General features: G+C 40.6%; 1 protein-coding gene across 11 annotated transcripts in view; it reads right to left on the reverse strand.

The window, feature by feature from the left end:
- The window catches only part of wdr37 (WD repeat domain 37), a 141,119-nt gene that overhangs the window by 95,711 nt on the left and 32,241 nt on the right, over positions 1–13,167 (reverse strand). For 4 of the 11 annotated variants that reach the window (XM_069914683.1, XM_069914689.1, XM_069914686.1 and 1 more), the window contains exons 2-3: positions 11,848–12,016; positions 10,052–10,102 (exon numbers count right to left, since the gene is read on the reverse strand). In XM_069914683.1, the coding sequence (XP_069770784.1) occupies positions 10,052–10,102; positions 11,848–11,985 (189 nt within the window). In that variant the 5' untranslated portion in view covers positions 11,986–12,016. Of the gene's footprint in view, positions 1–3,164; positions 3,186–10,051; positions 10,103–11,847; positions 12,070–13,167 lie in introns of those variants that run through there. The other 7 variants (XM_069914691.1, XM_069914690.1, XM_069914688.1 and 4 more) reach the window with 3 other exon arrangements.

A 13,167-nucleotide genomic window follows, 5' to 3' on the forward strand; every position in this document is an offset into this window, starting at 1 on the left:
GGGCACCACCAGCATTTGGACAACGGTCCATCATCCACAGGCCAAAAGCCACATTGAGCGTTTCCACCACCAATTGAAAGCAACATTGATAGCAGGAGGCAATGCATCTGTGTGCAGCAAACATTTGTGTGCTGTCCTCCTTGGCATGCACGCTGCTGTAAAAGCGGACTAAGTTTGTTCTCCTGTATAAATGGGAAATGGTACCACACTGACTCTGCCAGGTGAATTTATTGAACCATGTACTGTGACTGCACTGTGTGAACCATCCAATTAAGTCATCAGACTACAGAAGAACATGTGATTGCTCAAATCAACATCTAGATAACATGCGTCAACTGCAGTGTTTGTGCTGGATGATTCACAACACTATACACATGTTCGTTCGACATGATGTAGTTCACCAGCCATTCCAGCCTGTTTATGACAGCCCTTATGGGTCATACAACACCACCCTAAAAGTTTTATGATCCACATGACTGTCTCCAGTGACCATGAGAAGCCAGCGTATAATCGATGATGAGCTTTCTTCATTACGACCAACACCAAAGAAACAGCTGGACCGCTGCCAGATCCACTGTCCGTCTTGCAGTACCGAACTAAATCGGGCTGGAATGTCAGCCTGCTGGACCATTAGATAGTGGGACAAATCAACTCAGTTGCCTTCTCACATGACTCAAAGGCTGGGGTGGGGGCGGCGCCTGTCACCATCACATATTTACGTGGTCCTCGAGTCGAGCCGGTCGTTGCTTGTAACATGCGCGTGAGGCAGTTGCCGCTGATGACTCATCTGGGGCAACGCACAAGAAATGTAATGTGCATGCGCAGACTGGAAAGGGGAGTTTGAACAGGGCGAAGTTCGCCCACATACATGGGGCTAGGTAGAAGGAGGGCTGATGAGAAGGAGGCTCAATGTCTTTTTTTTTAACCTGAAGAATGGGAGAGTGTGTTCATTTAATGGTTAGTAACGTCTATCTGGAAGTCACTGCAATTTGCACCAAAAAGCAATGATAGATTCATCCAAAGCCAACTACAAACTAAACAACTGGTAAGATTTTGACTTTGATGCATTAAAAATGGAGAGACATTGGAATCAGCAAAAATGATCCACAGATTAGGGAGCTGATTTTTTTGTTCAAATTGGTTTGGGATTGCCTTCAACCCGTCACGTAATTCTGCAGCCGAAGTGGAGCAACAAGCAAAAGGTCATTAGTTCCCGCCAGATCCAGCTACCACAAAGCAGAGGTTATTCAACAGGTGCATTCAAGCTTCTGGTCATCGAACAAGAGAAATGGAAATTGTAATTGAACAAGTGAATAAAATACCTTAAATTTTCTAAGGAATAGGAATTTATTGTCATGAACAAGTCAGGAAATTTGGTGTTTTGAGGCAGAATCATAGACCAAATATTCATATTATGAGAAATCTTTTTCAACATTACTATATTAAAAATGCATGAAAAGTAAGGTAGTGTCTTGGATTCATTGATTATTCAGGAATCTGATGGCAGCGGGGAAGAAGCTGTCCTTGTGCTGTTGAATGCTGATCTTTAGGCTCCTGTACTCCCCCCCCCCCCACCGCCATCCCCACAATGGTAGCAGAGTGAAAAGGGTATGGCCTGGGTGGTGGGGGTCCTTGAGGATAGAGACTGCTGTCTTAAGATACTGCCCCGTGTAGCTGTCCTTGATGGAGTGAAGTCTATTGCCTGTGATGTCGCAAGCCAAGTTAACAACCCTCTGGAGTTTATTCCTGTCCTGAATGTTGGTGCCTCCATAACAGGCAGTGATGCAACCGGCCAGAATGCTCTGTGGTACACCTATAGAAGGTTTCAAGAGTCTTCAGTGACATACTGAATCTCCTCAGTAATCTCACAAAGTATAACCACTGGTAAGCCTTGTTGGTGATTGCATCAACGTGGAGACTCCAGGACAGACCCTTGGAGATATTGACACCCAGGAATTTGAAGTTCTTCACCCTCTCCACTACTGAGCCATCGATGAGGACTGGGACATAATCCTTTGACTTTCTCCTGAAGTCTACAATCGTCTACTTGATCTTGCTGACATTGAAGGCAAGGTTCTTGTCGTTACACCATTCAACGAGCTAATCTCTCTCCCTCCTGTTCACTTCCTCATTTCCATTTGTGATTCTGCCGACAACTGTGGTGTCATTGACAAAATTGTGCCTGGCCACACAGCCATGAGTAGAGCAGTGGGCTAAGCACCCATCCTTGGGGTGCACCTGTGTTGATAATCAGTGAGGAGGAGACATTATTTCCAATTTGTACTGAATGCAGTCTTCTGATGGGAAAGTCAAGGATCTAGTGCGGGGGGGGGGGGGGGTGTGCAAATACAGAGGACTAGAGTTTGTAGCTTCTTGGTCAGCACTGAGGAAACAACAGTAATGAAGGCTGAGCTGTAGTTAATGAAGAGCTGCCCTATGTACGAATTGCTGTTTTCGAGGTGATGCAGAGCTGAGTGGAGGACCAGCAACATTGCATCTGCTGTGGAGCAATTGTGACGATTGGTAAATTGCAGCGGGTCCAGATCTTGGCTGAGGTACGTGTTAATTCTGGGCATGACCAGCCTCAAAGCATTTAATCACAGTAGAAGTTAGTGGTACTGGGCAGTAGTCATTGAGGCAGCTCACACTACTGTACTTGCAAATTGGACTGAAAATGGCAATGAAAAGCAACACACACAATTCTAAGAGATGAACTGCCCACTGAGAGAAACAGATCATTTTGACATTGTTATATCACCAATTCCCAGCAGTGAATTTGGAGAGGAAATTTAAGATTAATGCAACTCAGATGGAGTGTCTGGGATCTTCTTCATCACTTGGGACAAGAATTAATTAGATATATTGAATAGATAACAGCAAGCAAACATTCAGCATCATTATAGCTTCACAAAGAGCTGTAACAGAAGCAAAAAAAAACAGGCTTTTGAACCTCAACATCATTATGAGCTTCAGCAATATAACTACTACATGCCACACTTCAGTCACCAGTCTTAAACCACAATCATTGTGTTAAGGCTACAAAACTAAGCATTTGGAAAGTCTATTGGAAAGTAAGCAAGTATTCCAAAGGAAAAAAACACTAAAGATACTGACATACAGGTCAACATTCTCTCACCACTTTAAACTGTAGATTTTTGTCTTACCTCCATATTTATTCCAAGTCACCATGAGAAATCAACAAAAATAAGACAAACAGATGAGGCAAAACAGTCCTCACAAATAACCGGCTCTGCATTAAGAAAATGCTGCAAATTAAAGCGATTCCCACCCCCCCCCCCCCCCAACCCAGTGAACAATGGAAAGCATTTGTACAGAACAGGATAGCCATCAGAAAACAAATGTCTGCGTCAAAACTAGCTTAGCTATTCTCTACCCTGTCAACACCAGAAACAAGCAAACATTGAAAAGAATCAGCAAACAGGACACTATTTTACCTCAACCACAAAATCGTGGATGAAAGTAAAAGTCACCTTAGTAACAATCAATTACAGCATTCAGCAGGCAAGAAACAGCACACTGCTTTTGCAAATGTTTTTTTTTTAAAAACATGCACATAATAAAACAGCTTCTGCATACGTCAAAAGTAACCAAAGCCTCCAATTAAACAAGTCCTACTAGGACTGACTATTTACAATTTACAGGTGCAAGTACAAGAACAATTATTAAAAAGGTTCAATTAACTGGAGACAAGGTTGTAATTCAAGGGTGAAGGCTTGGAAAATACAGGTCATAAAATATTAAAAACAGAAGAGCACAGTACAATACAGGTCCATCGGCCCATGATGTTATGCCAACCTACACAAAACTAAGCCACATCGATCTAATCCTTCCCAATCTCACAGCCCAAAACCCTCTAATTTTCTTCCATCTCTGCGCCAATCAGAATGTTTTCAATGTCCCTCTAGTGCCAGTCTCCACCTCCACCCCCAGCAATGCATTCCAAAAACCCACCCTTCTCTGTATAAAAACCTCTGGCATTTTCCCCAAAACTTTCTTCCACTCACCTTAAACAGATGTCCTCTGGTATCCACATGTTCCACACCTCTCATAATCTTATATACATCTAATAAGTCACTTTTCATCCCTTGTTGCTCCAAAGAAAGTAGCCCTAGCTTGGTCAACCTAGCATGACATGTTCTCCAATACAGGCAACATCCTGATAAATCTCTTTTGCATCCTCTCGAAAGCTCCCATGTCCTTCCTGTAATGAGGTGATCAGAACTGAATACCATATTCTAACCAGAGTTAATAGAGCTCCAACTTTACCTCACGGCTCTTGAACTCAATGCCCCAACTCATGAAGGCCAAGACACCATATACCTTCATAACCACTTTATCAACTTTTGCATGCCAACCTTGAGGTACCAATGAACTTGGACCCCGAGTTTCCTTTGTTCCTCCACACTATGTACTCCACCTTCAAGTTCAATCTTCCAAAGTGCATTATTTCAAACTTCTCCAGATTGAACTCTATCTGCCACTTTTCCAACCAATTCTGCATTCAATCTATATTGCATTGCAACTTACAACCTTCTGCACTATCCTGAACACCCACAACTTTAGAGTTGTCACTGCAAACTTATGAATCCATCCATTCACTTATTCATTCAAATCATTTTCTTTTTAAAAAGAAAATCAGAGGAGTCCCACAACAGATCCTTATAGAACATGATGAGTCACTGACCTCCAGACAGAATACACTCCATCTACTTCCACCCTTTGCCTAACTGTGATCAAAGCAATCCTGGATCGACACAGAGGTGTTTCCATGGATCTCATGGAATACAACTTCCTAAAAGAGTTTACTATTGGAAATCTTGTCAAACATCTTACTAAAATCCATAAACATCCCATCTACTGCCTTAATTTCATCAATTTAATTTGTGACCTCTTCAAAAACTCCAATTAGGTTCATGAAGCATGACCTGCCTCTCACAAAGCCAGGGTAAGTATCTCCCCGAGAATACTAAATCTAGCCTCTAACAATCCTCTCCAATAGTTTTCCCACCACTGACACAAAACTCACTGGTTCATAACTCCCAGGATTATCCCTCTCACCTTTCTTAGGCAAGGGGACTACATTATGCCATTCTCCAAAACTCCAGTATCTCTCATGTGGCCAGGGAGCAGATAAAGATTATCACCAATGCTTCAGCAATGGTTTCCTTCACTTCCTGGGGGACTTATGGTCCTAATGTTTTTAGATAGCTCAGCACTTTTCCTTTAACCTCGACTCACTCCAGCACATTTACCTGTTCTACAATGACATAACATTTAGCAACATCCACACTGAAACAAAGAAAGATTTCATTAAGAACCTCCATACCTCCTCTGCCTTCAGGCTGATGTTCCCCCTTCAACACTGAGTACTCCTATTCTCACTCCAGTCATTCGCCTATTCTTTGCATACATGTAGAATGCTTTAGGGTTTTGCTTAATTCAACTTGCCAAGGCCTTCTTGTGCCCAATTCTGGCTCTCCCAAGTCCTTTCACTCGTTCCTTCCTGGCTAACCCTGACTTTTGCTTCCCAAACCTTGTGTATGATTCCTTCTTCCTCTTAACTGGCTCACCTCTTGTCAACTGAGTCTCCTTTACTCTTACCATCATTTTCTTGTCTAAATGGTATATTCAGAACCCCACGCAAGTTGTCCCTAAACATCCTCAACATTACTTATGTACATTTTCGTGAGAACATCTGTTCCCAATTTGCTCTCCCAAGTTCCTACCTAATACCATCATGATTAGCCCTTCCCTAATTAAACGCTTTCCCATTTTATCTGCTCATTTCCTTGTCCATAACTACACCAAAGGTTAGGAAGTTGTGATCACCAGCTCCGAAATGCTCACTCACCAAGAGGATTGTCACCTAACCATTATCCAGTATTAGATCCAGGATGGCCTCTGCACCAGTTAACTTGTCCACAGACTAGCAGGAATCTTTCTACTGCCCATCTGATCCTTTTGCACTAAGGAGGTGCCAGTCAATATTTGGGAAGTTAGTCTCCCATGACAACAACCCTGATAATTTTGATATTTCCAAAATCTGCTTCTTTATTTTCTCCTTGGTGTCCCGCTGCCTACTGGAGGGACCATAGAATACTTCCAATAGTGAGTGCTCCCTTCCTATTTCTGATTTCCATCCACATTAACAGTAGATTTCTCCACAATGATTCCTCTCTTTCTGCAGCTGTAATACTATCCCTGATTAGTAACAGCATTCTAATCTCTCTCCCTGCACCCCCACATACTATCCCTTTTAAAACATCCAAACTCCAGAACATGAAGTACCCAATTTTGTCCTTGCGATAGCCAAGTCTCTGTAATGGACACAACATTGTATTTCCATGTACTGATCATGCTCTAGATCTTGCATTAAAGTAAACACATTTCAACCTAACTGACTGTGTTTATTCTCAATCCATTGCCTGTCCTTCCTCACATCTTCATGACACATTGCATCTACCTTTCCATCAACTGCTCATCATCTGACCGAACACTCTGGTTCCCATCTTCCAATGATATTCTGCAAAACACAAAAGTGCTGAAGAAACTCTCTCAGCAAGTCACACAACATCCACACGAAGTCAAGGGCAACCAACCAACATGTCAGCCCTGGGCCCTTCATCAGGTATAAGAATAAACAGGCAGGCACTTGATGTCATCTCTTGTTTCACTTGCAATAATATTATGTATTTTCTACCAATAATACCTCCAAGTTACTTCATGGTTGCATTATCTGACCAAAAATGTACACATAGCCCAATGAAATGTACATGAAATAGAAGAATTAAATGAATATGTGGTCATTGTTGCCTAAAAAGGAGAAAGCGTCTGGGAAGAAAACAAGAGAGACAGCAGATGTTGGAAAACTGGAGCAATACACAAATTGCTGAAGGAACTTTGCATGAAAGGCAACAGACAGTCAACGTTTCAGGCCAAAATCAGAAATAGCAAAAAAATGGGCAGTAGCGCAAATAAAAAGGTGGGGAGGGAGCGAGCGCGAGAGAGCGCAGGCTGGTAGGTTACAGGGGAATATAGGTAAGGGGGAGAAGAAATGGAGAAAAGCTAGGAAGTTAGTGGCATTGGACTGAGGAAGATGATGGGTTGCATGCTGGTATGGGCTGATTCTTTTTCTGGAGTTTATGGAATTGGACATTGTTCATTCATCAGCAAACATCACCACTTCTGATCTTTTGACGGAAAATAATCGGGAAAAAATACAAGTTTAAGATTGTAAAAGTAAATTTTCTCGGACGTAACATGCAAACTTTTGGTAAAGATGGTAGCAAATATTCAGTCAGCGGAGTGCCTTGGTCCTGCTTTGCTTGAAGCAGTTATTTGAATAAAGTTGTATTTGAATAACATGGCATCGTTCAGGATGAAGAGCTCGTTGATGCCACTCGTTATTGGGGTGATGCACTTAAAAGTGTCGCCTTATCCCTGCTTATAAAGAGTTGCCCCGGTCAGAGACTCTATTGGCAAATTTGAGGGGGAGGGGTGCGGGGAAGGTGATAATTATCTATAATGTTATTGATCATCTTTCGGGCAGCTCTGTGGAGGGGATGAGCCTGCAGATGAAGCAAAAGTTAAATGTTTTCAAAGAATATGACTGAAAATAAAGTTAAAAGCTTTATATATTCACGCAAGTATAGTTTGTTCAAATGGAAGTCCAAAGTAGTATTTTTATCTTTTGTCTTTTAAACTGTTTATTCTTAATGCAGGTGTATTAGTTTGGAACTGTCAGAGCACGTCTCAAGCCACTGGAAAATACACTTATCCGGCATCTACCAATCCCCATAGGTGCCAGATATCAGGGGTTTTGCTGTGAAAGGGTCCTGTACCCAGTTGGGAGGGATCTGTTCTGCTCTTGTGATTTTAATAAATGATCTGGATGAAGAAGGAATGAATCAGTAACTCATCTGCATCTGTCCATCATGTTTCATCTCTGCCTGCTTCGCCAATCCCTGCCTCACCCCTTTCACCTTGTCTTCCTTATGCTGCTTCTGAGTGAATCTTCTTCAGCCCAGATGAAGAGTTTGGGCTCGAAATGTCAAACCTTCTTTTTCTACCCCTGCTGCTGCTCGAACAGATTGTGTTTGGCATTGTGGATGAGACCAGTGGATGAGGCCAGTGCTTAGTGACCATTCCATGGGAAGATGGCGGTGAGCCAGCTTGAAACTTCACAAAACTTGCTATACATTTTTAGTTATTCCTCAATTAAGGATTCCAAATTTTCACTCTAAATCTCAAGCTAACGAGCTTAATTACAGAGTCAGCGCTATCACATTTTTAAAATAAAAGTATTGTGCCATCTAGGCCTCTGGCACAGATCAACCATCTGAAAAATCCTTCCCTTCTTCACTACATTTATTGCTCACATTCATTTAACGAGTTGAAGAAAAAAAAACTGCAACCAGCTGGGGAAGTAATTTTAGTAAAATCAGTGTTTGCTCCCTCTCCCCTCAATTCCAATAATACTTAATAAATAGATCAGACTCAAAGCAGCTTTTCAAATAGCAATTCAAAAAACATCAAACATTTCTGTCATTAACCAACAATTCTGCTCAACCCTCTGGGTTTCTTGCTTTTCTCCAAATCAAAGTATTTATGCTCAAAAAATAAGAGTCCTAAGTATTATAAACAATGATTGGCAGAAGAAGTGGAGGGGTGGGTCAATCAATCCGCAGATGATACAAGGGTTGGAGATGTTGTGGACAATGAAGAAGATTACGGTACATTACGACAGGATATAGACAGGATGCAGAGTTGGGCATAGCGGTGTGACAAATAGAGATCAATCTGGATAAATGTGGAGTGATGAACTCTGAAAGGTCAAACTTGGAGGTGGAGTACGTGGTTATCGGCAAGATTCTTAACAATGTGAACGATCAAAGAGACCTTGGGAGTCCAGGTTGAGGGATCCCTCAATGTCGTCACTCAAATTGATAGGGTGGATAAGGTGGCATATGGTGCACTGGCCTTCATTAATTGGGGGAATGAGTTCAAGAGCACTGAGGTTATGTTGCAGATGTAGAAAACTCTAGGTAGACCACACTTGGAGTATTGTGTTCAACTCTAGTCATTTAATTACAGGAAGAATGTAAATCAGTGGTACTCAACCTTTTTCTTTCCACTTACATTCCACTTTATGTATTCCTTATGCCATAGGTGCTTTGAGATTAATAAAGGATTGCAAGGTGGTATGTGTGTGGAAAGAAAAAGTTTGAAAACCATTGTTTTATTCATACCTAATTGGCTCATTATGTGCAAGGTTTCATAACTCCAAAGGAAATGGGCCAATGACAATTTTACTCAAGCAAAATATTTCAGTAACAATTGCATCTAGAGCAGTGATTCTCAACCTTCCCTTCCCATTCACATACCACCTCAAGCAATCCTTTACTAATCACAGAGCTCCTATGGCACAGTATGTGAGTGGAAAGAAAAAGATTGAGAATCACTGATGAAGATGCTTTGGAGAGAGTCCAGAGATTTACCAGGATGTTGCCTGGATCAGAGAGCGTCATATGAAGCAAGTTTGTCAGAGCTGGGGGTTTACTCTTTAGATTGATGAAGATGAGAGGTGTCTTAATTTATGAGATTATGAGGGTCTTGATAGGGTGGGCAGCCAACAGCTTTTTCCTGGGGAATCTATAGCAAATACCAGAGGACATCTGATTAAGGAGGAAGGTTTAGGGGAGATGTCAGAGGAAAGTTTTTCTATTCAGAGTGGTGGGTGACAGGAATGCATTGCTGGGGTAGTGATGGAGGATAGTACAATCGGGACATTCAAAAGAATATTAGATAGGCTCATGGATGTAAGAAAAAAAATAGGTTAAGTATGTGAGGTAGGGAAACATTATCTTGTTGTGAAGTAGGTTTCCATAGAATGCACAACATCGTGGGCTGAAGGGCCAATACTGTGCTTTAATGTTCTATATTCTATGATTTGTATAGTGCCTTTTATTTCATGGAATTAAAATATGCACGCCACCATAGCTCTAGCCACATTCAATACATTTACACCAACCTCCACTGACTGCCCACAGACTTCCTCACAGACAGCCGACATCATCGCTCCCTACAAATAGCAAGAAAACGAATGGCAATATTTTTATAGTTTGAAAACAAACATGATAACAAAAATTTCATCGGAATAAAAGGTTAAAATTCAGTGGGTGATTCTAATAAAATGTTTAAAGATTCAAAATTTCTCAATTCCAAGTACTTAACATTTTCCAAATAATTTGCACATATGTAGCTTTAAAAATTATTAATGTTTTGGAATAGAAAAATATTTCATATTTGTTGCAATTCTCACTGATACAATTTACTCCTTTAAAATATTAACCTTCAATGCAAAATTATAGTTGGAAAACAAAAAAAATGTGGAATTCTCAAGTCTCTTCCTTGCTTTCATCATTAATAATAATTCTGCCACATGTGCAGCACATAACACTTCCTTTACCAGAGATTAACATTGAAAAATAAGTTTAATCTATGCCAAAAAAATCTCAGCAGTCACCACATAGCAGCAGAAAGCTCAATGTCCATGCACACCTCCCGTTCCACATGCTTACACCACCGTGCATAGATAAGAAGCAAAAGACAAGACAAGTGGAATTCGAGCAGAAAAGTCAAGAGAAGAAAATTAGGTATTGCAGAAGCCCAGAACTTATAGGAGGCCAGAACCAGGGCAGCAACAGATGGCATTGTCCCCATAAGGTACCAACTAGATCACCACAATAACTCGTGTACAAATTGCCAAACACACCATGTTCAGCCATGAAACAATAACCAAAGTTCTAATCTAACAGAGAGTGAACAAACAATATGAAATGGGCCCATATTATTTTCAATTATCAATAATAATTGTTATAATTGAGAAAGCACATTAAATATATCCTTAAACAAGACTACACACAAGCACTTCAAAGTCGTTCATTATTTGGATTATACCAGTTGTACATTAGGTTATGAAATACTATTGACTTGAAAGAAAAATAATTTCAAAATATTTGACTGTGATAAATAGTATTTTTTTATATAATGGTAACAAAATAAATGTCTACAAAATTTAAAATCTATTACGACTAAACATCTAATTCACAGGATTACTTTATATTTTGTCTTCATTTTTCACTCATTATCATAGGAGTGGCATTTATTTTGCATTCTCTTTGCTGTTTTCTTCACTCCTTTAGCAGTTTGGAACAGATGGACATACAGTAATCCACAATGCTGTAAGTTAACAATGTTAAATTTCTTAGCATTAAAATCCATTTGGAGACAGTACATTTCAGAAAAATAATTACAATGTAAACCTCTTTAATTACTCCACTCTTGTTCAACACAAATCAAATAAAAATGTCAGCAATGAAAATAGAATGCTAAAAATACATTGTTTTTCCAGATACTAAAAATGCAAAATTATTGTTTCAAGCTGGGAAGAAGCACTTCGACCATAATTTTTAACCCATTTCTTTAAGGGGGGGGGGGGGAAACTGTCCAGCACAAGTGCTAAACATGTGCCTGTGTTCACCTTCTCTAACCTCACCCAGTTCAATGAAACTGAACATGCGGAGCTCAGTGCAATAGGTTGCCAAACGTCTTGAATCGCTTCACCACTGGTGACCAGACAAATAGTCCTAGTTTTTGTTTGCTCAGATGATCAATAAGCTGTGCGTATTGAGGCAAGAGACCGACCACTAACTTCAGCTTGAGATTCTTTCCTTCTAATCAATGCAGTAGACTGCCAATCTATCGGCATCTCTAATAACAATCGCAATCGCCAAGCTACCAGTAACTGGTAGTTATTGACAATACCTGTCCTTCCAGCATTTCCCGCTGCGATGTGACACGTTCCTGCTCCGAGCTGTTTGTCCTTCTGATGGAGATTGGGTGAGCTTTACGCTTCTGTTTCACCTGCCGTGCAGTTGCACCGCTCCCACTTTCAACAGGCATCACTTCCTGGTGATTTCTTCACCTGGGACCCCTGCAGACATTTCAGAAATCATCACGGATCACATTTGCACCCCTTGAGAAAAACTGTCAACACAAAAATCAAAGGATCATATTGGGCAAAAGGTGATAAATGCACCTGTTGAAATCTATAATTGGTTAACAGCATCCTTCATTCAAAGGCTCTGTCCCAAAAGGACGCACTGCCCTGGAAATAGTTTTTTTTTGCAATGATACAGGCCACATCAACTTAGAAACAAAAGTTGATCAAAAACAGCAATAAAATCAACTTATTTTAGTGCTACAAACAGAAATGTTGGACACGATTCTAACCAATTTTTCACCTCAATTTCAAAACATTGAAATTGGACTTTATTTCTGACTTGCAGACAGACAGGGACTTTGTTTTATGTCACTCCAACGGAGAGCAACCCTTTGTGAGAACCGCTGCTGCAACATTGAAACTAAACAGAATCGGCAGAACGTGATTAGATACAATTTTAGCCATCTGAAATATCCTTAAAAGCTTTAATATTAATTGAATGCATTAATGAATTACCAGGCATTGGACTCTCATATCTAGAGGTCTGGACCCAAGGCACGCCCTGGAATCCCACCAAAGCATATACTGTGAATCATGTATGTATGTGCATGCACTGTGGTCTGGAGAAACGCTGTTTCATAGATGATAATAAATGTGAACTTGAAATCACGGAGTCCATTCTGTACTCCTCAGCTCGTTCACACTGACCAACCTGGCATTCTGGGCAGGTCACATTTGCTTGCATTTGAACCATAGCCTTCCAAACTCTGTCTATCCGTACATCTGTCCAATGATATGCATCGGGAATAAAAATCTAATTTCTGTCATGGTAGCCACAAAACTAATGGATTATTGCAAAAATTAAACTGATTCATGAATACCCTTCACACAAGGAAACAAAAATTCCTGGGGACGGTCGGGGGTCTTAACAGAGTGGACTTGGGGAGAATGGGTCAATCCAGAAATGAAAATCATGGTTTAACAATTGGGGACACCCATTTAAGATGGAGTTGAGATGTGTGTTATCTAAAAAAAAGTTAAGGGTGTTTGGAACTCTCTTACTCAAAGAGAAATGGAATCAGAATAGCAAAAGACAATCACAAATCGTGGAGTTGAGATTATAATCTAATTAAAATCTGGAG

This window comes from Narcine bancroftii, chromosome 1, assembly GCF_036971445.1.
Source record: "Narcine bancroftii isolate sNarBan1 chromosome 1, sNarBan1.hap1, whole genome shotgun sequence".
NCBI lineage: Eukaryota > Metazoa > Chordata > Chondrichthyes > Torpediniformes > Narcinidae > Narcine > Narcine bancroftii.